The following is a 27,831-nucleotide window of genomic DNA, read 5'->3' as shown; positions in this document are numbered from 1 at the left end:
TTGTTTGTGTGACGCGCGCGAAAACACAAGCGGCTACAATTTTTTTTTTTCGCTAGCCGTGCATACAAATATGTATATATATTTGGAGCGAGCGTATCGGCCAAATTTCCATTTCAAAAACAGTCTTTCAACCGTCTACATCGCTTCATTCAGCTGGCGTTAGTTGTTATTTGTTATTATTATTTGTTTTTTCATTTGGATTTCGGTTTTCAAACGACTCGAATAAATTGTAATTCTTTTTTTTTCTTCTTCTCCTAATTCGATTTGTTAGCTTCCTTTTTCTATAAATTACTCGTTCGTTTTTTTTCCTGAGGAAAAATCAGAAATTTCAGTTTTGTTCTTTGTTTGAAAAAAAAAAAATAGTAGAAAAATTGCAGAATATTTCGAAATTGTTGGCATTTTTCGGTTAAATTTTGTTAAATTGCAAAAAATCACATCAATTTACACAAAAATTTAGTTTAGAAAACAATATTTTTTCAAGAATTTTTTACTTTTTCTTCCAAATTCTTTTCAAAAGAAATAAATTCCAAGTTTTTTTTTAAAGCAAAGTGAAACAAGTGCTTAAATTTCATGGTTTTTAATTGAAACTTTCCAAAAAAATTAGTGTGTGGTGGAAGAATTGCAGCTTTTGCGTAAAAAAAGAGCCAGGCATACAATTCTAGTTTACTTTTGAATGTATCGTTGAAATTAGCCACATTGTGGCGGGGAAACACACAAAATACCTTCTCGTATTCATGCGTTCAGAACATTTGTATAATCGATAGCAAAATGTTAGCATTTTGAAATTATATTAAAAACCGTTTGAAATCAAAAGTTTCGCAACCGTTTCGAATCGTCATCCGTTTTCTTATTCTTTCGACGAATTCTATTTCGGTCGAAAGTTAAGTCATAAAATCAAAGCGAAGCCGTTTTGGCTATCGTCAAATTTGACACACCAATAGAGTGTTGACGAATTGAAAAAAAAAAGGCAAATTTAGCGACGAAGTTGTGCAAAAAAAGCAGAACAGTAGCAGGCAGGAAAACATCTGGCAGTGAAATGAACAATAAGAACCTCTTTCTTTCCTTAAAGAGAGCTATTGTTAGCAAAAAAAAAGAGCGAGCAATTTGTATAGACAAATAACACATCTTGTAAATATAATAGATTTATTTTCCCCAAAATCGGGTTTGCATCTGAAGAAGAAGAAAAGAATTGGAATAAAGATAATGTCGTGTAATTTATAGTCATTTAATCTAGAGTGAATTCAAGCGTACGCCATTTCAAAGGCCATCGAAAAACAACATCGAGTGAATCTTTTATCTTTCAAATCTCGTATTCACAGAGACAAAAAAACACAAATCGCCCGTACGTAATTAAAGCGAATTTGAAGAGGTGACAACGAGTATCAAGCAAACAATCAATCAAAATGACTTCAGAAAGTAAGTAAAGTGTTATTTTCCGTTTTTTGTTTTATTTTTTTTTTTCTGCAACAAAATGCCAACAAAACGGCCGTTTAAACATTTTCCCAACCAAAATCCAAAACTGAGCAACAGCTACAATTGATTGTCCGAATGTCCAATTCTATTTTGATGAGTGTCAAAATATATTAAAATTGATCGTAAATGGAATGAAAGGCGAAAAGCCTCTGCCAACCCAAGCGAGCGCATGGTCGTTATTTTGGTCGTTTCGTTTTCATTCGGAATTTCAGCCCATTACTCATTGTTTACATCGTCTGTTTTTTTTATTATTATATCGGTTTAATGTCAATCCAAATATTATTCCGTTGAGATTGGCAAGACAATAACAACAGGAGGAGAAAAAAAAAATTGCGACTTTCACGAGTCATACAAACAGTCATGACGACAACGAAAACGATGGCGATGTAGAGAAAATGGCACAATTATGGCTCGAAGGAATATATCGGAATTAGGGTAGTTTTCCGTGTTGCCTTTGGTTTTATTTCTGTTTGTTTTGTGAATAAATTAATTCATCGGACGACATGTCACATTTGGGGCACTGTCATTAACAAATCATTATTATTTGTACTCGTAATCAATTTAGTTTTAATTGTGTGTCGTGCACAATTTTCCAAAAACAAACTTATAATTTTGATTAATAGACTATGGCACTAGCTCAACACTAAAGCTTCGTCTAATGGTAGATTTAATAGCACGCGCGCACACGGCCACATAAAAAAAAAACGACTACTTTCTCACGAATAATGCAATATCGAGGCGCGTGCGATTGACAATTTGAGCGCTGGTCGGTGAATTGGACCAATAAACGGAAAACATGATCGTGAAATGGCCATTGACTGAGCTCATCCATGCCATAAAATGTGTTTTTCACATTAAAATCAAACCAACAACATATCAACACGCATCGGTGGGGAAAATTAGAAAATCCATTTCATATTTTCACTGCTTATCTCATTGTATGCTTGAATCACTTTATTCTAACCGTAACATTAAACAAAAATGCCATATAAATGAAAATATAAAAAAGATTCGAGAAGACCTTCTGATTTTCAACGGCTTGGCGCAAATCGTTGAATTGTGTTTTATCGACAGAACATGTTTCGTCTATTTCTGATTGTTGTTGTTGTTCGTGCGTTGTATTCAAAGAAAGGGAGACAGAGATAGAAACAGAAAGCGGCAGAGAAAGAAAGAGAAGGGGAGAGTGGGAATGAAATTTTGCGACGCGTATTCTAGACAACTCTGTGTGGTCAAACGTCGGTTTGTGGTGGCCCCATAATTTCGATTGTATTTTATTCGTAAAAATGTGTTAAAGTAATAAAATTACTCGATAACACCAAGATCACGTGAACGGGAAGACAAAGTTCGCTCCGATAACATTTCAAGATCACATTTAATGCTCTTTTCTCTCACTCTCTCCCTTTTTTTTCTTTCTCTTCATTTTGTTATAGCTTATTTAATTTTTGGCATGCAATGTTCAATAGTTGTTCGTTTAGTTCACGTCTGCTTAATCGGCCACATGGTATTCCAAGACACGAAAAATCGCTTAAAGTGTAATTTGATTAATTAGAGAGAATTCGCATTGCAATCCGTCTCTGTTTCATATCATCGATATAGTGTTTGTGATATGGAATTGTGTGTTCGTCAGATAAAAATTCCACTCGAAATCACTAAAAGCTTGCAATTATCGATTTTTTTCACATTTTTTTTTCTACTCATGCAACGATCTGATAGTGTATCCAATTGTGGGAGTCATAACTGCCAATTTTCAATTAACACATCGTCCGGTTTTAGATTTTTCGTTGTTGCTGCTGTGGTTGCTATGGTAGTTAGTTAATTGCATTTTCACTTGAGCATGAGTTTCAAATGAGTTTGATTTCAAACTTCAAACGCACAGATAGAATACTTGCATCGCAGAAGAAAAAAAAACGCTTCAACCACTTGATGCAAACAAATGGCAAACTGGTTTCTTAATTCTGCATGAATTTCACCTTTACTCTGTTTTTTTTTTTTCATTTTTATTTTTGAAATGGACGAACTGCGTAATACGATGGAAAAAACTCCGTTTCAAGATTTCTTTTGGAAGTGAAAGAAAACAGAAGTATTTTTATATCAAAGTCGAATTATTTGCTTTTTTTCTTTTGTTCAGCTGCAATCAAATTTAGATATCCGATCGCGGTTTTTTTGTTCGTCTTTTTTTTCAAATAAAAGAGATATTTAATAAAATAGCCACAAATGACAGGTTCCAATTAACAAAACTGTCATTTTAAATTGATGAAACAAAGCATCGAGACATTAAACAACAACAATGAATGCGAATCAGAAGAAGAATCAGCCATTTTTGCTGCGAGATAAGATATATGATAAATTGGTGCCAAACATGCTCACCATCGATTTGTGGTTTCTTTCGTGTTTTTTTTTCCCTTCGTCTTCAGTAAGAACGCAGAAGTTTAAAGTTTATGGATCATAAAATCTGATCCAAACAATGAAAAAAAAAAAAAATGAAGAGGAGCCTTCACTGTGCCATGTGAATTGACGCTGCTTATACGAGACGAATTGACGCAATTCTATAATCGCAATAAAATCAGATATGCTAATCGAACGATCACACAATTGATGGAATATGCGTTTCCGCAGTTCTCTTCTGCGTTATGTTTTTCTTCTTCTGTTTTTGAGTTCGAATTCTATTTTTAATTTGCTTTCGTCCGATTAAAAATAAAATCATTTGTGATTCGAATCGATTCTTTCGCTACCGATATGTGTTGACTTTGTTTTTATTTTTGTTTCGGTTTTTTTTTTCTCGAGCCGGCATCAAAAGTGTTGCAAACAAGAAATTTAAAAAAAAAACGTTCTGTTTGTAAGGTGTAAGGAACAAGTCACACATATGTTGAACTCGTAAATCACTGACCACTTCGAAATCCAAGCCAACGAAAGTTGTGCATTCTTTGCGATAGAAATGAAATGGAACGTCGAAATTTGTGGGCCACACGGAGAACACGCAATCCCCCAGAAAGAATGATCACTTTGGATTCGGTTGTCGAAAAGCCATCGCGCCAAATCCAAAAGAAAGTCGAAAGTGATTCGGCTCGAAAAGCGAATCTTTCAATTTGCAACGTAAATAACATCGTTCGAAACGAACTGAATGACACACATCCATTAGACGACAACTCTTCTACGCTACGAGATTATACAATCGTTTGTTGCTACTTTCATTATGTAAAGAAAAAAACAAACAAACGACACACACTGAACAAAAGAAAAACTCACAGAATCAGAAGAAAAAGAAATGTTGCAATGAAAAAATTTAACGTGAACGAAAGCGAAAAAAAAGATGACTCAATTCGAGATGAGAACAGTGTGTTTACATAAAAGAATGCGAAGATGAAAATAAAGCGATTATTGCAATGTGATTGCACTAATAAATATTTTGTTGAGTTCGTTCGTGTGCATGGGGCTTTAGTCGAGATGTCGTATTGAAACAAAGAGCGTAAAAAAGCGTGTCGCGTCACATGCATAACAAAATCCATCATTCAAAATAGAAAACGAGTTTTTTTTCTTCTCTTCTTTCTTTACATTTTGCTCTCGAACACACACCGTACATTTGCTACACCTATTACAGTTGCTTTGAATAAAATTAATTTGAAAATCAAGACAAATTCTAGTTCTTATAGTTTTATGACATAGTCAACTCGAACAACACAGAAAGAAACAACGCACAAAGAATAAGAGAAGGATACAGAATGAAAAAAAAAATGTAATCACCGACGTTTTTTTTAATGCCATTCTAATGATCCGAGTTTGTAAAGAGAGAGAGAGAGAGAGAGAGAGAGAGAAAAATCGGTTCTTGTTCACTGAAAAATAATATGTGGTCGCACGGTATTTTGTGTTGTGTGACGATTGAGATCGGATAAAAAACACTAGCGCGAAACTTTCAATCTGCATATGCATGATATTTTTCCCTCAGCGTTTTAGTTGATTCCAATAAACAATAATAAGGTGCAATATTGAGCGACAATCAATGCAACCAATGATTTTTGAAAACACGGCTTGTTTGCAGCGCACGCGCGCGTAACCCAAAACACAAATGATCACATTGGATTCGGTTTAGTTTTATGCTCCTCAAGCTAAACGACAACGGCTCTAATTTATTCAATTCGTCATTATTCGAGTGATTTTTGCCGTTTGTCGTCGTCGTCTGTTCATTGGACTTTATAATTCGCACTTCTTGCGAGTTCGCGCTCGAGATTTATATTCGGTTCGTGAGCTCAAATTTGGAAAATCACCATTCAAAAAAATACCTAGCTGGATGAAATACAATTAGTAATCATGCGACGAAATCGCTTTTGTTTATTTCTGTCAACGCATTTGTCGTTTTTTTTTCTGTTCTTCTACCCGATTCAATTCTGAGAATATATCAGAAATCGGTGATTTCTTTCGACACTTTTGATTATTACGAAAACGGTTGATATGAGTCGAGACTTTTGCTCGAGTTATGACAGCGAGCGAGCGCAAATAAAGCAGCAACAACAGCAGTAATACGATGAGAGAATTCGTGATCGACACCATTCACAATGGCACACGAACATTGGCCGGTTAAGCGTTTTGCTAAAAATAATCTATTCTCTAGTGGGAAGCCGTGTTCTTCATTTGTTTATTTTTTTTTTCATTCTGCTGCTACTGCTGCTACAACTGTCGTTTGTAAAATATAGAATGAGAATGATAATTTCATTCACGATGAGTATCAACGGATTGTCTTGTTTTCGTTAAGTGTCAAACTGGTCAAATGGTCGTATTTTATTCCAACGACGAAATTGTTCGAATCTAATCAGAAATGTTTTTTTTTTTTAACGAAAAAAGCATTTCGCTTATTCATTGTATGGCTCTTCGAACATACACGCAGTCGTATGTCTGAAGTACGAAAAGTGAAACCACAACGGAGGTCGTAAAAAATGCAACGAGCTAGGTAATGCATTCTATTTATGCATAAAATAAAAGGTTGATCGGTTATCGATTAACGTCGATTAGAATATTCTCCAGCTACATTTGCATTTTATCGTGTTAAGAAAGTATGTGGCGACCGACCGGTATTCGCTTCTTCGGTCATTATTTTTTTTCCTACTCTCTTCTAACGGCTAACATTTGTATTCAATGTTGTTTGCATTTGGCCTGGCCGAACAAAGACCTCATTTAGATTGAGACCGCTTCTAACGGTATAATTTGTGGGCATTTTGCGCATACGTCATATTCTATTCACCGACTCAAGTATATTTGCAAATAATTTTATTATTTGCACGGGCAAGTCTCGCTCTCACACTCTCCCTCTCTCTTTCTCTCTAGAAATGCTGTTAGACTTTTACTTAATGTATTGATAACAAGCAAACAATTAACCAGAAAATTATGACATCTATCGCACATTCGGTTCGATTCATGATCTTGTTTGCATTTCACGCGAATGGATAATCGACAGTCAAACAAATCATAAACAATAACAGAAAATGTGTGTGTTTTTGCTGTGCGCTACTGCATGTATATGACAAATGTCGATGGCATTCTCTCTAATCTATTTCGATTAGGTTGTTTTAATTCTTTTTAGCGCGAAAGAGAGAGACGAACGGGCAGAAGGAGCAAAGAAGAGAGAGAGAGAGAGAGAGAGAGAGAGAGAGCGAGCGAAACGAGAGAGTTATAAAATTTTATGACAATTTCGATGGGTTTTCATAATCGGCTGTGTGCCACCGACTTCAAGAAAACCGACGAATCACTTTGTTGGTGCGTTTTATTATTCGCTTCCTTTGCGAATAATTGTTTTGCAAAAAGTAAATAAATAATAAAAACAAGCAAAACGGCGGAACGAACGAAGCAGAAAAACGCCGGTTGTAAAAATACAGAGAGAAAAAAGCGCGCGAGGAAAACAGCCAGTAAATTGACTGAGAGACAGACAAAATGCATATTGTGATGTGTTCGTTTTTTTCGTGTCTGTGCATGCGTTTGTTTGTTTTTTTGAAGGAAAGTTACCCAAACCCAATGAAAAAATAATTGGAAAATTATAAACAAACAACACCATCACGATGAAACAGAGAAAAGCTTGATGTGGCACGAGCGCCATTCGCTATAGCACGCCATTAAGCGATACATCTAGAACGTTCTTCGGTTCTGATGTCTGCACATTGCAAGTGGCTTTCTGTCTGTGTGTCCATGTGTTTGTGTGTGTGTGTGTGTGTGTGTGAATGCAAGCGTTTTTCTGAGGCTGATGTGCATTTCCAAATGAAAATGTCGTGTAATCATATTTAATTGTACGTTATTGAGCATACGAATGACACGTAAAGCCAATTACTACCGTCAAAATGAATCATTTTTTTGTCGGTGTGCCTGTATGTGTGTTTGAGTGTAATGAATAATTCTTTATAATTTCGGGAGATTTTTTCGTTTGCACTCTTTTTTGTTGTTGCTTGGTCGATATACGTGCTGTCGCTTTTTTTCGCTAGCCGCCCTATAGAATGCGCGGAAAATATAATTTGTATGATCAAAACCTGCTATCATAAGCGTTGACGTGAGTAAATCTTTTAAGTTTCAGTTGCCTTCCATTTAAATTATAAACTTCTTCGCTTTCAATTGAGAGCTCAGACATAAATTTTGTTTTGCTCTTCTATTTTATTGTTGTCGTTCGTACGGTGGGATATAAATAACAAAATAATGTTCAAGTTCTTGAGAAATGATCATTTTTTCGTTTTACTTACAAATTATTGTATGCAAAATAGCTATTTGTTAAACGAAATTGAGCACACGCCGGGCCGAATTTTTGGAAATGTATACAAAGCGAATCACTGCACTTTGCAGTCCTTTTTTTTGTTTTCCTTGAGCCTAAAACGATTGGGTGGACTGGGACACGAGCAAGAGAGAAAGCGAGCGAGCGGGCGAGTGCAATAGAGACGAAAGAAAGGTAAAGAGAGCAAACGAGCAAGAGTGAGAGAAAGAAAAGGGATAGGATTGAGAAGGAGCGGGAAAGCGACTGAATTAAAATAAATGCGCAATTTTTCCATTTTATTTTTAATTAGCGTGTGTCAAATGGCATCGAATTTACACATAATAATTTATTCATTGCAATTGAAAGATAGAAAAATTGGTTAAATCAACACTAATCTATCTGTTGTGTTGTTTTCATTTCGATGGATTGCATGCACAACACCGTCAACGATTGCATTTAAAACGAAACTAAGGAAGCTCTAATAATAGTTGTGCATAAATTTTTTATGCAATCATGCAGACGGAGGGGGAGAGAGAGAGATAGAGAGAGCAAGAAAAATCGCGCGCAAAAATTCGATCGACCACAATGGAGGGAATGGAAGAGAGCGATAGAGACGAGTGTCAGAAGAAAAAAAACCACTGGCAAAAGAGAAACAAAAAGTAGACAAGAATACACTTGAGCCATGGCAAGATATCTTGATTCATTATCAATGCACGATCCATATTTTACATAAAGCCAATTTTCAAGTGGTGGTGGTGGCGGCGGCGGCCATGCATCGCAGCATAGACAACACATTCCGTGGTGTGATTACGTGCAAATATTTTTCGCATTTTCAAATCATGGGGACATGTTGAAGGTGTGCTATATGCATATTCAATTAGTTTGATTAAATGCTCCGATACTCAACACCGGCGCATGTAATGTGTTCCCAGCCGCCAGTAGCGTCTCATTCTCTGCAGCCGAATGAGAACGGAATGAGTGGCCGTGTTTTATTTGCATGCAATTATTGCGTGGGTCTACTACATTCGAACTGTACAGTCAAAACATACACACACATATATATACAACAGCCAGCCAACTTGCAACGGTTAATTGTTATCTTTGCATTACAAAAATAGCATACCAAACAAAAGAGTTGTAACAATCAACATCAATATTTGGTCATCATGAACAAACGTATAAAGACATTTTTCCAAACAAGCGCTTGGTTCATTTCGAGCAATGGCCACTAGCAATGATGGATTCTTATATGCGTATACGCGATTTTGAATGAGGAAGCACCATGGAATCGTTATGGTTAAACGCCATATACCGTCTATTTGTCTACTTATTTTGCGTGATGTTGTGCGCTCATATTGACCCGACTATGACCTGGCACAAGGAAAAACCTCATCGTAACATATTCATGGTGCGTTTCGAAATGAAATGAAAACGAACGAACACTTGGAATTCTCTTTCGCTGGGCTCGCTCTCAATGTTCGGTTCCGCTTTTCCCTTTGGACATCATAATCAGCGCATGTTATTTAGCGTACGCCGATCAAAGACGTTCGCTGCAATTAAACAACATTTCAAAACAATTACAATTCCACAAAACGTACGAATGAAGAAATTCGTATCGCGAACAAATGGAAGAAGAAAAAAACAGATTTTTGTTGTTTTATTTTGATTTGTGCTGTGTTGTGTTTCGCTTTCGTTTAATGATTAATCGTCGGTATTTCCGAGGCAAGTTTCGGTGGTGTGTACTTCGAACTTTTCATTTGTCTGTCATTTATTTTAATTTGATAATACGGACGTCCAAGGCAATCTCATTATCCCGTTAAATCGCAAATAATATCGTTGACTACGTGAACATCTTATTTTCTCTATCTCTTCTCTTCTCTCTCTCTCCCTCTCTCTCTCTGTCTCTCTCTCTCTCTCTCCCCGTTGAAATTACGATCATCTTCTTCGGTTATTGTTAAAAAGTGTCCGGTCTCGTCGAAATAATGAAAAAAAGAGCGATACCTTCGGGCGATGTTGTCCATTAGCCGCCGTTGGCGTTAAATTTTTACGGTTTGATTATTCAAATTTCAACTGGTCACGAAACGACGATGTTTTTTTTCTTCAATAATGTCTTGATCCATTCATTCCAGCATTTACCATATGTGTGGTTGTGTGAGCTTTGATTTTTCAATTATGAAGCAAATGAAAGTAACACATCTACAACAACAACAACAACAACAACAACAACAACAACAACAACAACAACAAAAGTCATCACAGAATCGGATCGACATATCGTGCAACTCTGTTGCAAATTATGAATTTGAAAAACAACAACAACATTTGCGAATGATATGTTCCGACGAAATCAATATCAAAATACCCGGTGTGACGCATCGGAATGAAAAAAATATTGTGTATTGAACAAGCTCATTGAAAAAAATATATATAAAGAGAGAGAGAGAGAAAAAAAATATGATGGTCATTTCCTTTTGGATGTGCACAGGTGCGCGCGCGCGCGCAATCGACCCATCCGTTCGTTCTATTCAAGTCCAAACCATTGGACGCTAATCACAATTTAATATTTGTGTTGCTGTTTAATATAGGCACGAATTCGCAATTTGATGCGCGATTTCCTTTTTATCTCCTACGCTTATTGGACGACGACGACGACGACGACGACGACGGTTCGACCGTAATTATCACTGATATGTAGCTCTTACCCGTCATTTTGGTCGACCGTGCGTCCGTCCGACCACAATAAAAGGTGAAAACCAATCCAAATCAAGCTGAAATCGGAATTAAATCCAGTCGTTTTTTTTACACATACAGATCTTTAATTACTAATTATAATTCATAAAAGCAATTTTGTACTCCGTGAAATTCGATTTTAAATTGAGGATAGTGGCTACTGTTATTTGTTGTTGTGAGACAGAGACGGTGTGTCCTCAATGCACATGTTATAAAATTCGACATTGGCACTGATAGTGACAATTCCTTGCGTACACACGAAAAAAAATTAAAGTTTCGAAGTTTGAATTATGAATTTTCAATCGAAATGTATGGCCGCATTTAAAATCGCACACGAAACAAATAGAAATGTTGAAGAGGACGATCATGAAAACGTCGTCGGCAATATGATATATCTATATGGCCGGTATTAAATTGGGATTCGAAAAAAACAACAACAACAAATAATTCGATTCTCATTTGTGATTTCGAGATGTTTCGCTCGTTTGTTTGTTCAAATTAAAATTTTCAGTGAATAATTATGACCGAATAGATTTGACGCACTTTTGCATCGCATTTAGCAATTAATTACGATCGACCGTTGGATCTGAATAATAGAGCCGACTCAGAGTAATTATCGTTAGCTGTCAATTTCTTTCGGGCATGTTTTTATCATTAGTATAGTTTATGTGGTATTGTAAACAATAAACATGGGAAAATTTGCGCATTTTTGATTACACACTGGAAAAATACAATAAATAAATCGAAAATGCATATTAAATGCACGTCAATATGTTGTTGACTGCACAGTGTACAGTGTACACCTCTGCTGCTGTTCTCTGTAATCAAAAGCATCACCGACACCAAGCGGCGACTACGACGAAGTCGACAAATCTCTTGCCAATCATAACTATTTTCCACATTTTTTTTTCGATTCCTCATTAATAATAATGATTATTATTATGAATCAGTTCGCAATATATTGTTGTTTTTCGCTTAGAAATCCTTTTTACTTTGAATTCATACTCATACCATTAAAATGCGGAATTCTTTCACATTTTCTACGCGATAATATTTCATGACTATTGTATTCAAATGCGTACATTTTTTTTCTTTTAGAAATCAATAAAGAAACAAACAGTTTTGCAAACGACTTTAAAAAAAAATGTGAGGCGATCATAACGATTAGCTACTATTTGAATATGATTGATTATCTACAAGTTCACGGTGATGATGAGATCGCTGGGTGGCGCGGGTGCGCGCAACTTTTGTTCGCATATTCAACTCTCATCAATTTTGATTTGATATGCATCGAAAAATGTATAAGCCGCTCGCGTTCAATGAACATACGCGAAATGAGCTAACGAATCTGTGCAACGACGACGACGACGACGACAACGACAGATCGTAAATTGTAATTGTTAAGGTGTTGAGCGCAAGTGAGAGCGTATGCACACATTGAATCGCCCTGGGTTTCGCATTGAGCAATAGGAGAAGAGATAGAGACACCCGATGCCGCCTTCAATGCCAAGTTCATGTTCATTTGTTGAATATAGATGCCGATAATATGCATAAAATTTTTCATCTTCACTTTTCAGTTGCGTCGCAATGCTCATTATTTCTATAACTCACTGAATACACATTTTTTTTCTCATATTCGTTCTGTTTGGTTTGTTTGTTTGTTTTTTTTTTCTCTTGTTTCTCGCTGAGAGCGCGTTTCGCATTTGAACCGCATTTTTTTCTGCCCCTTTTGTAATTTATTCATAAAAGCGATTTACTATTCGCGACTTATTTTGTTTCGTCGTTTGCTTTTTTTCCTTCTTATATATTGTTGTTTGAAGCATCTGTTAAAACTACTCAAAATAATACACCGTAGTAAGATGAGATATTGATTACATTGTTGTTAAGAAACATTCTGTTTCTACCGGCTTCACACGATCATTGTTTTTATCATTTTGATGAGGCGTTCTCGGTTCGCATTTCAGTCAACGACAAACAATGTTTTTTTCATCCACTTCTTCTTCTTCTTCTTCTTCTTGTCTTTTTGGGTAATTTTTTCCGCATTCAGCAGCATAAGGAAAAAAGACAGTGCCGCAACAATGCGAGCTTTGTCATCGTCGTGTGATCATCACAATTTATGCGAAATTTTAGCTCATTTTTTTACGCTTCTGCTTCTTTTGTCGTCATCTTCATCGGGCAAGGTATATAATAAACAACAAAATAGCAACCGAACACAATCAAATGCTGTTTGATAGCATGCATTCGAAAAGATCCGCAGAAAAATGAAAAAAAAAACAAAACGAAAGAGAAAAACACACAATATGAAAGGTTGACAAAATAGGAGTAGAAATGTTTTCCATTTTTGGTCTAATCAAATTGACAGATACTTCCTTGGTAAATGTGCTCGATAGCGCAAAAAAGAGCTCTTTTTGTTACACTTCTTTCTCATCACAAAGACTTCAATTGAAGACGAAACGCACACGTGCACCAGTCGCACTCGGTTCGATAGACGAGCGCTAGTTGATGGGAAATATGGCAAAAATGTGCAAATACAACCGACACTCGATTACTCTCTCTTGCGCGCACCAATTACAAGAGCATAAAGGTGCATATAAATCGCTATTCGACTAATTCGTTGTTGGATGAATTCATTTTCAGTCTCAATTCGCAAAAACATGCGCATTAATTTGTATCGCTTAGCCCAAAGCAACATATCGAACAATGCACATAAAAAACAATTAAATGGAGAGAGAAGGAAAACAAAATACTATACTATGATTCAATCAAAACAATAGAAAACCGTTGTTTATTTTATGCTCATTTTTTATGTAACTATTCTCTTGTGATTGTTATGCTGTTCTCGTTTTTCTAAACCGTTTGCAGCAGCAGCAGCAGCAGCAGCAGCTACTTCTCTCGCAGTTCGCCAACTGCAGTCATACCTTTTGTTACATGGAATTTTTGCCAGTTTGTGTTGATTATCTTTTGCATCGCGCGCGCTGCACTCTCTTTTGTGATTTGGTTTGTTTTGCTTTTCTCCGTGCATTGTTCCATGCGATTTGCGGTTTTTGGCGGGCAATTCTCTTTTTCTTTCCTGTACTTGCATCGTGCTGTGCGCGCTACCTCTCATCGAACCTTTCAACATATGATCAGTTATTCCAGTTCCAGACACCAATCGCATTGCACTTGATTTTTGCACACATTGTGCTAATATTTTCGTTATTTAAAAAAAAAGTTCGTGGCGTGATTCGGGTCTTTTTTTCGTTTCTCTTTTCATCTTCTTCTGTTTATTTAACCGATCGATGAAAGAAAGAAAAATAGTTCTATTCACGCTATCATTCAATTAGCATCTCGCCTTCACGACAGTGTTATTGGATCGAAATTCTCACCAATTCAAGATCAATTAAAATCCATTTTGTGCTACGTCCAGCTGCTAATTCCAATTTGCATCTCGAATTGTTTGCACACGTTTCGGTTCTTTTGTTTGCCCATTCTTGTTGGTTCGTGTGTGAGGCGTTTGTTTTTGTCTCGTCTTTTTTTTCGCTTGCTGGTGGAAAATGTTCTTAAACATTGATAACATTTTTACCCTGGATTACAGAGAAGGTACGGTGTTATGTTTAAAATGAGTTTTTTTTGTTCAATTTAAATCAGATAATTTTATTGATATAATTTGAAGTGTGAACGGAATTTTAATCTGATCAATTTGGTCGCGTCTTAAAAGCCATTTTCGTAGCTCAGCAACAAATTCCATTCGAATAATTTTTCGTTCCAGCACTTTGCTTGAGCAGATGGTCAATCAGGACGTTTTGCTGTTATTGCAGCCAGACTGAAAACATAATGATCGGTCTGAACTAGTTCTCTAGATTTGTGTGACCAAAAAAAAAACATGCAAAAGTTCGCAATAACCACAAAAAAACAAAACAAAAACAAACCAAAAAATATCCACTCAAAGCCACTTTCAGAGAAATCATAAAGCGCGACGGAGAAAAAAATTTCGTCTGGTGGTGGTTGTCATTGTCGTCGACGTCGCAAAATGTGTCGATTTGAAATTCATCTTGTGTGTCAGTCAACGTGAGCCAAGTGCGCCTCAATCAAGTAGCCAAAGTGTGTGTGCGTGAGAGAGAGAGAGAGAGCAGTGCAGCAAAGTGTAACTGAAAGGATATAGAATTAGTGGCAGTCCAAGTGGCACTTGATTGTTTAAAGCAATAAACAAATAAATAAATATTGGCAAATGCTCAAAATCATTCAATCGTTGCTCGTTCGCTCTCTCCCTCAAACAGTTGGTACTGCGGCGGTTTCTTTGAGTGTATACTTTGGTCGCCGCTTTAGCTGTCTGTATTAGTCGATTTCGTGTGTTTCATGGGCTTTTTTTTAAACATTTTCGCTAGAATTAAAATAGAAACTCTACGTAATTGACCAACAGCACACAAAATTGGCGGCTCGAAAAGCGAGTATATGCCGCCGTTCGCCAGACGCGAGCAACGTACACACTTTACGAATTCATGGCGTGAATGATGAAATACTTGCAATGAAAAACTGCACCGCATATTCACGCTCCACAAACCGAAGCGTAATGAGGAAATTGAGGAAACAGTAAACAAGTGGCTGCGGTTTCGTCTAGGGAAATTCGTCTGAAATCCACTGACCGATTTGTTTTTTTTTTTTTGAACTTCAATTTTGGAATAGCTCATTTCGATTTGAACGAAATGACAATTTATCACCGAAAATCGAGAGATTTTGATACATTCAATGAATTTGTACGGTTAGCAGCATTGTTGCTAGTGACAAAGCGATTGCTACCAAACACAAACTGATAATGTCAACATAAATTAAACGTGTAAACACGGCAAATGCTCTTTTTTCTCTTCGTTCAATTGAGACGACTTCTATATTCGTGCTAAGCACTCTGCTACTACATGTGTGTAACACATGTAATTACACTTCACATCTTTATCGGCGGGCTAACGGGCGTACACACGTCAATCGCTACTTATTCTCTCACGCAATAAAAAAAAAATTGCCTTTTGTTTGTGAATTATTAGTATTGATGCTTCTTGTGAGCGCAAGCCGAGCGCAAGCACTTGAAATTCTATTTGCTCTAAATAATACTACAATTTTTGCTACTACAAGTAGCTCGGCTATCTAATAGAGAAGCTAGCTGTGGGCCATACCGATTGTGTGTATGTGGGCTTCTGTATTTCTTTTTTTTTTATTCTCGCAATTAATCCCAATAGCTTTTATCTCTCACTGTGTATCTTGAAAATGGGAGCAATCGCGTAATTATACCGTAATAATCTTGCGTATGAATATCAGTGTCTTTTTCGGTTGTTGTTGTCGTTGCTCTTTACATTGTTTGCAATTGGAGACTTCGAGTATATATAGACTATGTGAGGAGAGCTCAAGAGCTGAGAATATCAAATATTTGGCATTGTTTTGACTTTGTTTTGATAATAACTATTGCATAAAATGACGGTCAAGTGCTTGAAATTGTTTGATTATGGATGTGTGTATTTTCTTTTTCGTTTACTTTGCAGGCGTTAATCGTATCATTGGTGTGAGTGATATCACAAACAACCGGAAAATATGGAAGATTCTATTGGCCGAGTTTTTGGGTACATTCTTCTTGGTGGCCATTGGTATAGCCAGTACAACTGGAGCATGGAGTGATGAATATAAACCGAGCATGGTTCAAATCGCCTTCACATTTGGTCTGGTCGTTGCAACGCTCGCACAGGTAAATGAAATTGAAACCAAACAAAGAAAGAAAAAAAAAAACGAAAAAAAAACACACGATGAAAATCGATTCAATTTGTCTTTCATTATCCCACACAAACAATCAGCACACAATATTTGAGGCTGCCGTGTGTGAGCGCTGATTCATTTAACTAATCAAAATTACGGTAATAAAAGTATGATTTCACGAGAAACAAGAATCGGCGGCCCATTAAATGCTGTTAAATAATAACAGCAACGGCAACCGATCATCAAATCGATCAAGTCAACTATAATAAAACGACGAACCACGTAAACGACCATTAAATGGTTGTTGGTAGTTCAATTTATGATGCGCGCACACAATGATCGACGGTGTTTGCGTGTGTGTGTGTGTGTTTTCATTAAATGCTAGAACGAACACTCAACTTCCCTTAGACGATTGATAGTGACGTGAACAGAAGAATTATAAATTGAAATAAAGAAACAATTCATCAACCTAGAAACGAAGAGGTAATGATAATGAAATAAAAGCAAGAAAGAAAAACAACCCAACAACAATCGAACCAATACGGCGAGCAGAAAAAGAAATGTGTGCACCCATTTACACCGCCACATTTACGATATGGTGTGTGATCGTATCGTCAGCAGCACCTTGCACTCGGTTTGCATTGGAAATAAACCGAAACCGAAACAGAAACAAAAGAAAAAATGTGCATGTGCCAATAATTTGTATTATATTTATATCGCACCCAATCGCCGAAAGGCGCGCGCACGCTCACATTTTTCAACAGCGATTTTTTGTGTTTAATCGGAGATTTATCTTTTATTTACAATTGAAATAACGGCAGCAGCGGTGTGTGCGCACGCCGCGTTCGCTAGCACACACATGGCACGGCCAACCATAATCGCAACTTTATGACCACTTTTCGGAACTGTGGCCATTGCTGCTCTAATTACTCATTTAACTGGTTGCTCTTTTTCAATTTAGCATTTTCGTTGAACTCTCTCGGCGCGGTTTTTATCGGCGGTGTTTATTTTGTTTCTCCTTCGTTTTAAATCTTAATCCATGCTAAAGAAATCAATAACACTTGTTCGAATGTGTGTGGCTTTGACTTTTCTCACTATCTGCATCTCTATCTCGCTGTATCTCTTTGGCTTTGTTGCGTGGATTTTGGTTTCGCTCTTGGCGATGACAGTGGTGGCCTGTGTGTGAATCGAATGTACATAATGAAGTACTTGAAATGGAATGTACGTGCGATAATCATATGCCACCGCATATATATGGTGTGGCTGTGTGCATGAGTATGACGCGCGTATGTGTACACGGATGATCTTGCCTGAGCATGAAACCAACAAGGCGAAATGCATTTTTCTTTTCGTCTCAATATCGCGTTTTTTTTCTGGTTATTTTTTCCTCTTATTTGTACTGTAGTAAGCACAACGTGTGCACCCTTTCATCTATCCCGGTATTCACACACACACACTCACACACATACAGCGATAAGGATCAATTCAAATAAAATGCCCAAATATTTATCAATAATTATGTGGATAAATTTAAAATGACTTTGTTTTGCATAAAATAAAAGCGCGCGCAATCGCAACCGCAACAAACACCATCAATTACGTGTGCAACGAAAACGAACTCGTTAATAACGAACATGCACTATGCATGGTAAACAAGAAAATAATTAACAGCCATTTTCACGGGTGACTGAAAATATATGAGCTGTGATTTTCATCAGAAGTTTTCGGATTTTTTTTATTTTGCATTGACGTTTTTTTAGCACTACATGAAATGTAGAGCTACTAATCTGCTTTTTTTTTCTTAATACTTTTTGAGTGATGAAACAAATTATGGTGAATTTGAATTTTATGCTCATATTATTTATTTAATTTAAAACAGGTGCACTAACGACAAATAAGTGCATAATATCTCAAAGCGCCAATCAAATTTTTATTATCAAATGTTGTTTAAAAATTACATTAATTTTTCGTATAATATTTTCTGAGTCTTGAACAGAATTAAAGTGATTTTAGATTCTATGCTCATATTATTTATTTAATTTAAACCAAAGGCAGTATATTTTAAAAAAGAAATTAAACCAAGATCTTGTGATTCATTTTGAAAATAAATGTATTACTTCAAAGTTACTTTGATGAAATACATTTCATGTAGTGCGCCAAAAAATAGTTTGTTGTGAAACAACAAAATAGATTAAATAACTAAAAACTCAAGAAGGCAGAGCAGAGCGAAGCGAAGCTCTGCGGTCTTGTTTTCTTCTCTGGTTAAAAGTGAATCTCGACTATTTTCCCTATGCGCATTGGCGCAATATGGATGTCAGTTGATCACTTGAGTTGTCGGTCAATTCAAACACCAGTTTTTTCATCAACGAAATGATTCATAATAATGATTTTTAAAAGTCATCCTGGATTCATTTACAATGAAACCTTCGACGTATGCGCACACCGGCCAATTCGACGTCTTGACCTGCATATATTCGGGTGTTGTTTTCTTAAAATCAGTTTTATGGCGTTTGCATGGAATCAAAAAAAAAATAGCATTTCATCTTGATCATGACTATATGACCACTCAACAATTTGTTGAGGATTTGGTGTGTGTGCCTGTGCATGTACCAGCGCTACCAACAAGAAAGACATCGAAAAAGGCCACAAGCGTATGCATTCCACGAAAAGACTAACCAATTGAAGTGTATTGCTCTTCATTGAGACAGCGCGCTCACAAGTGGCAATCACCAATTATTCAATTACAAAACAATATAACAAAAAGCAAATCAAAATAAAATCACAGCTCAATGGGGTTGAGTTCCCCTTCACCAACGGCTGCTGCTGCCTCCGTCGACACCGCTGCCACCATTATGTGTGTCTTTTGTGCGAATGGCTCAGTGGAACTGATCAAACTAGAATCTAATGTTCACACAATGAGACGCGATCGAGAGAGATAGAGAGAGAGAGAGAGAGAAGTATAGACACATGATGCAAAAGTTAATTACATGTTGTTAATCAATAGAAATTGGAATGAAAGAAAAATAAAATTGAAAGTAAAATTCCAAGAATGAGTGTGTTTGGATGTTGGGCCTATTTTTTTTCTGTACCTTTTTATCAGCTTATAAATAGACTGTTTTGTTGGTAATGATTCATATGTTTGTTTGCGATCGAAATTTAATTTTTTTTACTTCTGATTTCAAAATTACCAGCCCGACAATAATGGATCTGTCTCTCTCTCTCTCTCTCTCTGTCGACGAATGCCTGCAATACAAAAGGTGTGGTCTTGAAGCGAACACTTGTGTGTGTTTGTGTTCGTTCAAGTCGTTTTTTCTTTGTGTGTTGCACCGTTTTCAGTGTGCGTTGTTTTTTTTTACGCAATTTACTTGAAAAATGCAAATGCCTTGGTAAAAGATCAACGGCATGCGTTCAATGCATAAATCTTTCAGATTATCATTATTCTAGATGGCTGAAGAGAAGTAATACAGCGAAAAAAAGCGCGCACACACATAACGAAACTGCCCAATTACATGTTAATATATAGCAAATACGGTATGCAGTGCATACACGGTTGCACAGAAAGTTTAAGGTTTCTTGCATGAGATAATATCAATGAAATTTTTCAACTTTAACATTTTTTTGGTTAAATGTTAGTCCTCGCGCATGAATCCAATATGTTTTTTTGCAGCCGAAAGACCTATGGTGTTTCATTGTTTTTGTTTTTGTATTTTGATTGTGGAAGAGCCCATTGTTCCGTTGTTCAATTCTAATCACAATAAAAGCATGAGGCGGCTTCATTGTTTCCAGCCTAATTGTCTAATTACAGTGTCTGATTCAAATCAGACGAATTCAATCTCGCAAATGAAGAGAATGTTCAAGCTGTGCGCTTGATTTCGAGCCCGACAACATTTTGTCATGCTTATCCATGTACCATGATCAAAACCGTCTGAAATGGTTAGGCTTTTTTTCACGTCTGTTCATATGAAAATGACTCAACAGAAAATGACTAGGAAAATAAACAACGCTTTTCTCGATCATTCTTTTCGGTCCGACCCGAAACGAAGAGAACGAAGAGAACGAAAACCAAGATTAGTAAAATTCAAATTTATTCCAGTGTACACAGTCACAAGGTCAAAGATTCACAAATAAAATATCGCTATCAAAACGCTTAGCACGCAATATACCCGAAATGGGGATTCATTCGTTTGCTCACACGCTCGCTCACCCGTTTGCAAATGCAAATCCTTGCCTCATTTACAAATCTAATTATAGAAAATTGTTGTTCCTTCCGAAACATTACCGCTTTACATTTGTTTGGCTGGCGATGTGCTGTCTTTGTCTTCGTCTTCATTGTCGCCGTCGCCGTCGTTGTTGTTTCGGGTTGAATTAATTCGAAAGCACTTTGGTTTGGATTGTTCATTTTAACTAACCAAAGATATTGGAGGTGCTAGAGAGCCATACACCGAATGAAACACGAACAGTAATTATAAATAACCGTTTTGCATGCCATTGGCCCTAAGTATTTCTTCTCTTCTTTTTTTCGTTCGGGCTAATCAAATCACATTTTGTTGACACACCTTGACTAAAAGCCCCATTTGGCAGAAAACTTGGTATTACATGCTTTTCGTTCGTTCGATATGTTTACAAATCACGCTGAAATGAAGGGAGAGAGAAAAAAAAACCGTAACAGACCTATACAAACAATCAGGAACAATCGATATATCCATAAGACAAGGTCACTAACAGAAAAATGATCTAAAACCAACGGATAGAGGAAGAAACAAGACCGCAGAGCTTCGCTTCGCTCCGCTCTGCGTTCTTGAGATTTAATTTATCAATTCTATTTTGTTGTTGCCACAACAAACTTGTTTTTCGCGCACTACATGAAATGTATCTAATCTAAGTTGTCTTGAATTTTTATTGTGATTGAAATAGAATTCAATTTTATTTTCAAACTTGTCAAAATCGCACGTAAAATCTCAAATGGACAATCTTTATTGTGAATTTTCTGACGAGGAAACAATTCCTGAGGTTATTATTCGAAACTCATTGAAAGAATTAGTTATAAGTTATGCGAGAAACAAATAAAATGTATGATAAAATATAGTTTGGAAAAAATAAAAAAAACTGTATGTCAATCTTTCTATTTATATATGAAATGTTATATATTAAATCTTCATTAGTGCACCTGTTTTAAATCAAATAAAAAATATGAGCATATAATTCAAATTCACCAACATTTGTTTGAGTAGTCAAAAAGTATTAATAAAAAAAAGAAGCAGATTAGTAGCTCTACATTTCATGTAGTGCTAAAAAAAACAAAATTGTTACAAGAAAAACGGTTGATCGTGTTTTTGACACGTAATTGAAAACAAAGCTGAAATAGCTCATAATCAAATTTCCACGTAACCAGCATTAAGATAGTGCTGTAAATAAATTTGACGGAACTTCCAACACGTTCTAATAATATCCAGATAATCGGCCCATTGATCGAACCAAACAAATTATAATCTAGCGATGAATGCGCAAATAATTGATTCCGAATGGAACAGAACAAAAACGAAAATGGCAACAATTTTCAACAATCCAACAAAATGTATCAGCGATAAGTGGCTTTTAAAAGAATTCGTGTGTTCAATTTTCGTTGAAAGGAAGAAAGAAAGCGATCAATATTAATGTTACTCACGTGTGCAAATAAAAGATATTGCTAAATGATTCAACCGCACCGTGCAAATGAATTTATTTTTGGCGTGCAATTTGTACGAACACACATTTATCGATGACACAACGACAACAGCAGCAACAGTTTGACGGCTAAAGTGGCAAAAATGTTCTCCGTAGACATTTTTTTTTGTTCATAATAATCAATCGTTATTTTCCATAATTTACACGTGCTCCTAAATGTATCGTTAATTCATGGTAATTGATTCGCATCGAAACAGACGCAAACAGTTCAAAACCTTTTAAATTGCAATTACGGTGAATAGCGCATATTCGGATAGAACGGAAATTGATTTTGTATTATGGAAATGCTCTCATTGAAGTTCTCTAACTCAACACTCTTGAACACGGTGAACAAACCGAACAACGATTTCATTCGATAATCGCATTTTTTTGCGGTTTGATTTGCGGTTGCAATTCACAGCCGTGAGAGTAAACGAGAGAAAGATAAAGAGATGAATGGAAAGAGAAAAGGAGAGACGAAACGTGCATAAAACACGACGGGCGCGTGAGAGCTAGTGTGTTCAATGCAAGTCATTCACATCGATTTGAATTTTCTCAATCATATCAATGTCAGTGGACCGAACAAAACATTACACACCGCGTCTATTCACCTGATTCGGTTTGTTTTTTGTTTTCATTTTCATTTTTTTCTTCTCGTATGCAATGCATTTATATATGATGGATTGCACTCGTTGCCACCACAAAACGAGTGCTTTGAAAATATTAAATACTTCTTCGACTGAAGGGAAAAAAAGCAACTGCCATGATATTTTCGACCGATAATTGATTGATCGCAATGACGATCTCGAACGATTTGGGAACTATTATACGTGGCAAAAATGGCTATGGAAACAAAATCGATCGGATGACATTGCCGGAAAAAAAAAACCATTTTTTCCCTCCATACTAAATCAGATCGAATATGAAATTGAAACAAGTTGTTTTTAGCCAAAAATGCATGCAAACTATGTGCACCCGAAAAATTGCGAGACTATTTGACAAATTTTCTTCATGCAAACGTGCGCGCTGTGTGTGCTACAGTTTGCGAGTGAACATAAAAGGTTGTGTGCGCCGTACACACTTCACACACAGCTACGGAGCTACTGCGAACACACTGTTATTGCACTTAATCATAAACAATGTACCATTTTTCGGTGCGTATGTATCGATGTGAACGCATACGAAAAACACAACGATTGTGGCGCAAATATTTTTCTATGTTCTCGCTACCACTTTTTTCCTCTCTCTCTCTACACTTCTATTCTTATTTTACAAAGAAATATAAAATGAAGGCATCTATCAAGTGTAGCAGCTGCAGCGGTTGCAGCGGCAAGAGAAGAAGCAAAAAAAAACACCAGTACACGACTCGCACTGGGGAAAATGAGTGTGTGCATTGAAAAGTTATTAAAAGAGTTGCTTGAGCTTTTGATCTGAATTAAGTGGAAACTTGTTGGATTTTGCGAGAGAGCCAAGACAACGCCAGGTAAAAAAAATGGTAAAAATAACACAGCATACGTAAAAAAGCTGCGTCGATGCAAAGATCGATTTGAATTGTACATTAAAGGTAATGCATGCCAAAGTTTCAGTTTGAAAACTAAAAATGGTTCTTTGCACTCACACACCGTGCGTCGAAATCCATTTGACATGATATGAGTTCGATCGTGTAACGGCTATTAGATTTGAATGAAACAAAGTTGCATGTTGTACAGGTTGAGTGTGACATGTCACATCGAGTACAAATGATGCGATTTGAATTCAAACGGTCACATTTGAGGGGCTTGGTGTGAAACGGGCATAACAAAGGGGACCAACAACTTTCATTTTTCACTCTTCCATTTGATGATGACAAGGAGTGCCTGCATTTGAAACCCAAGTGACATCAAAATTAATGGACGTGTAAATAAAACTCATGTGTGGATAAATTACATGGTCTGCGAGGAAATGTAACATAAATAATGAATTTAAAAGTGATTCGTTTTTATGAAAAGAATGGAACAATATCAGAAAAGGCAACATAAAAAAGAACTGTATTTGAAAAAAAGAACGGCAACGAGAGAAACCGAAATGCAAATTCAATTACTTATTATATTCTAGCTATGGAATTTAGAACTAACATGGAACACACGCATCTAGTGTTAATGTACACATAATGAGAATAGAATAGAGGGAGAGAGAGGGAGAAAAGAAACACGCGAAAAGAAGTTGTTGCGCTCAGCATCAGGTGTGCATTGAACTTCACAATCGAACTTTATGTACAACTATTACATTAGACACATTTAACGAAGTGACAGCGAAAAAAAACCGCAGAGAAAAAATGTTTTGCAGACAAATCGAGTAATGTAAATGCTCAATTACATATTAACAAACGTTCCAAAGCCATTTGTTATTGTTGCTGTGGTTGGCTTTTGCGTTTGCTATGGTTTGTCTTCGAAAAGAGTGCGGTTTTCTCTCTCTCTCTCTCATGCAGTGCAGTAGTGATTGGCTAGCGCAATTTTCAGCGTGTATACCATACGTACGGTCAAAGACTTGTTTCGTTATTCACCAATTACGCGCTCGCTTAAAGAGAAAAAAAACATATCCAACATGAAACATATTCTGCACTAAATCTAGATCGAGAGTGAGTTTTTCGTTCGTTCGTTCGTTTGATCATTTATTTTTATAAGTGTAAGGTCAGTAGTTTTTTTTTGTTTCTCTCTCTCTCTCTCTCTCTCTCTCTCTCTCTCTCTCTCTCTCTCTTCCATTCTGAACTTTTTTTTGCGTCGATTCGTACTATTATAACGGCCTGATGACATTTTTTCTACATCAAATATCGATTTATGTTTTTTTTTTTGCTTCTAAAGATTTTTGTATGATTTTTCCTAATGCGTTTTTTCTTTACAATTTTATTGTAGGCTTTCGGACATGTTAGCGGCTGCCATATTAACCCAGCCGTTACAATTGGTTTGTTGATCAGTGGCAACTGTAGCATTCTAAAGGCGATCGTGTACATCATTGCACAATGTTTGGGCGCTTTTTGCGGTGCTGCTGTTATCAAAGTAGGTCAAAAAAAAATTCTGCTAAAAATTACGGAATTTCACGAGAAAAGACGTTTGAGTTTTCCATAGGGTTTTGAACAATCAAAAATTAAATTTAAAATCTAACAAAGATCGTGATTACGCCTAAACAAAATTTCAACATCAAATTTCGCTTTTCCAAACCAAAATGCAATCGTTTAGTTCGCAACACCTGACTTAATTTTGAAAGGAAATTTGGGTTTAACTGGACTAGGAGCTCACATGGAACCAATTCAAGGTGTAATCATCGAAGGATTGATTACATTCATTTTGGTCTTTGTTGTGCATGGTGTATGTGATGAACGCCGTAATGACATCAAAGGATCCGCACCATTGGCAATCGGTCTTTCAATCACTGCTGGCCACTTAGCTGCCGTATGTGTTCAATTCATCGATATTTGACATATCGTTGAAGACATTCTATAGCAAAATCTTTCTTTGTGTGTTTCTCTTCTAGATTCAATATACTGGTGCTTCAATGAACCCAGCAAGATCGTTCGGACCCGCGCTCGTTATGAATTATTGGACAAATCAATGGGTATGTGTTCAAGCATCAATTAATCCACTCGATTCGGAAAATAATAAATCATGGCCAGATTTAACATGCATTTTATTGATTCACAATTACAATATTCTCCACTTTAGATCTACTGGGTCGGACCAATTGCTGGTGGTATTCTATCTGGAGCTATCTATCGTGTTTTGTTCCAAGTGCGAAAAGGTGATGATGCAGACGTAATTTTATAATTAACAAATTACTCATTGTTCGTTTTATTTGTTTGACAGGTGATGGTGATGCGAGCTCTTACGATTTCTAAGCACGCTTTTGCTTCATTTTTTATAATATATCTATATATAAATATTAATTACAACAACAAAAAACACCAAGAACAAGAACAAGAACAAAAAAAAATCAAAATCCCCTTAATCCTTTGTTCACTTGTAAATAAATTATTACTCGATGATTTATTGTTTTTCTTTCGATTTACTTTAGCAATTTAGTTTTCAATTACTATTATTTGGTTGATGTGTGTATATGTGTTTTCACAAATAGCATGAACGCGATATAAACCACAGCAACAACAAACAAAAATCATCCATGTATACGCATTCAAACAACAAAATCTTTTGTTTACAATTTTTTTTCTTTTTTTTTCTCTTTAATTTCATTTTGATCTGTGCATGGTTTATATTTATTTACATTAAGATGAAATTTTGAATCATATGTTTCTATTTTTTTTTTTCGAATTTTGCTTTTTTCTTGCATGCGAATCGTGTATTTTGATTATGGATTGATCAACCAATTCAATTGAACGTTCTTCTCGTTTTATCTATTGTTATCTTTCTTCTCGAATATTCTAGGACCCGACACAGAAGCATAGATCTGATCCAATACGTTCAATCGAATCCACCATTTGAACAAAATACAATTAGTTTATCTCCCGTGAAAATGAGAAAAAAAAAACACGAAATTTCGTTCTTCTCTCAATTTTCGATGGAACAATCAATAAAATCTTCAGGAACGAACAAAAAACATGCAAAAAAAATAAATGTCGCTTTACTATTGTCGTCTTTCTTTCGCTTTAGAAAAAATGTCGCCTTTTAACAGAAAAAAAAGGAATATGTATTTTTCTTCTATATACCAATTCATCAATGTTTTTATTATCGACATAGTTGTTTAGGTGTATATTAATTCATAGATGTTACAAATTTACGAGAAAAAAAAAACAAAAACAAAATAACCACAATTCAAATGAATACCTTCAAATTTTATTGTAATACAAATTTAATTCAATAAATGTACAACTAATATTTAATGAATAAAATGAAAATTGATGTGTTTTCTATGTCATCAAAATGATGTGTGTGTTTTTTTTTCAAGTTGATACTGCGGAGGAGACAAAGAAATCTTCAGCCTCTCTGATCGTCTGTAAAAACAGATAGGAAAAGTCAAACAAGAAAAATTAAGCGGCATCTGGAGACTGGTTGGAGAAATAGAGGATTATGCACATAGTTTGCTGTAACAAGTACGCGTCTGTTTTAGTTCGAACGTTGAAAGTATGACACATTGCACTTAGTCCCTAGGCGGCGCTGTATTGTTTACTATTTTCATGATCAGAAAAACTGGAAATTTTGACAAAGAGAATATCTTGAGCATACACTTCGTATAAGAACCAAATTTTCTTGTGGCGCCACCTAGATGGCTAAGTTTTTTCAGCTTAGTACAGAACCATTTTTGGCAAAGATACAAAAGCATGCTCGAGGTATGAGTAAATGAATCTGTTGCTCGTGAACTTTTGCACTCACCCCCTGACTGTTGTGTTTTGGCAGATGTTTACGTGACATTGAATATTATGTACGCAACTTAGCGTGAAACTAAATCAATGAACAGTTTCTTTACATAATTCGAAATATAGATGTTAGCATCCTGAA

The 27,831-nt window shown here is 36.0% G+C and overlaps 1 protein-coding gene across 4 annotated transcripts; it reads left to right on the top strand.

The window, feature by feature from the left end:
• The first annotated feature begins 21 nt into the window (after positions 1 to 21).
• Positions 22 to 27,259, top strand: LOC129577169 (aquaporin AQPAn.G). Of its 4 annotated transcripts, none has more exons than XM_055463752.1 (8): positions 22 to 158; positions 1,320 to 1,416; positions 16,435 to 16,634; positions 25,237 to 25,380; positions 25,561 to 25,773; positions 25,856 to 25,936; positions 26,044 to 26,119; positions 26,761 to 27,259. In XM_055463752.1, exons 2-8 carry the CDS (start codon positions 1,404 to 1,406, stop codon positions 26,778 to 26,780), a joined length of 747 nt encoding a protein of 248 aa, XP_055319727.1. In that variant the 5' UTR covers positions 22 to 158; positions 1,320 to 1,403; the 3' UTR covers positions 26,781 to 27,259. The 4 variants fall into 4 exon arrangements, with proteins under 4 accessions (XP_055319727.1, XP_055319723.1, XP_055319724.1 ...); XM_055463748.1 differs by having other exon boundaries at positions 23 to 158; positions 26,185 to 27,259; XM_055463749.1 differs by lacking the exon at positions 22 to 158 and adding an exon at positions 211 to 229 and having other exon boundaries at positions 26,185 to 27,259.
• Positions 27,260 to 27,831: the final 572 nt, after the last annotated feature.

Source organism: Sitodiplosis mosellana, unplaced genomic scaffold (genome assembly GCF_009176505.1).
Source record: "Sitodiplosis mosellana isolate CC-2019 unplaced genomic scaffold, AAFC_SMos_1.0 Smas_scaffold_6197, whole genome shotgun sequence".
Classification (NCBI taxonomy): domain Eukaryota; kingdom Metazoa; phylum Arthropoda; class Insecta; order Diptera; family Cecidomyiidae; genus Sitodiplosis; species Sitodiplosis mosellana.
Note: the sequence above shows the minus strand (reverse complement) of the source record. Positions and strands in the feature narration are given on the sequence as shown.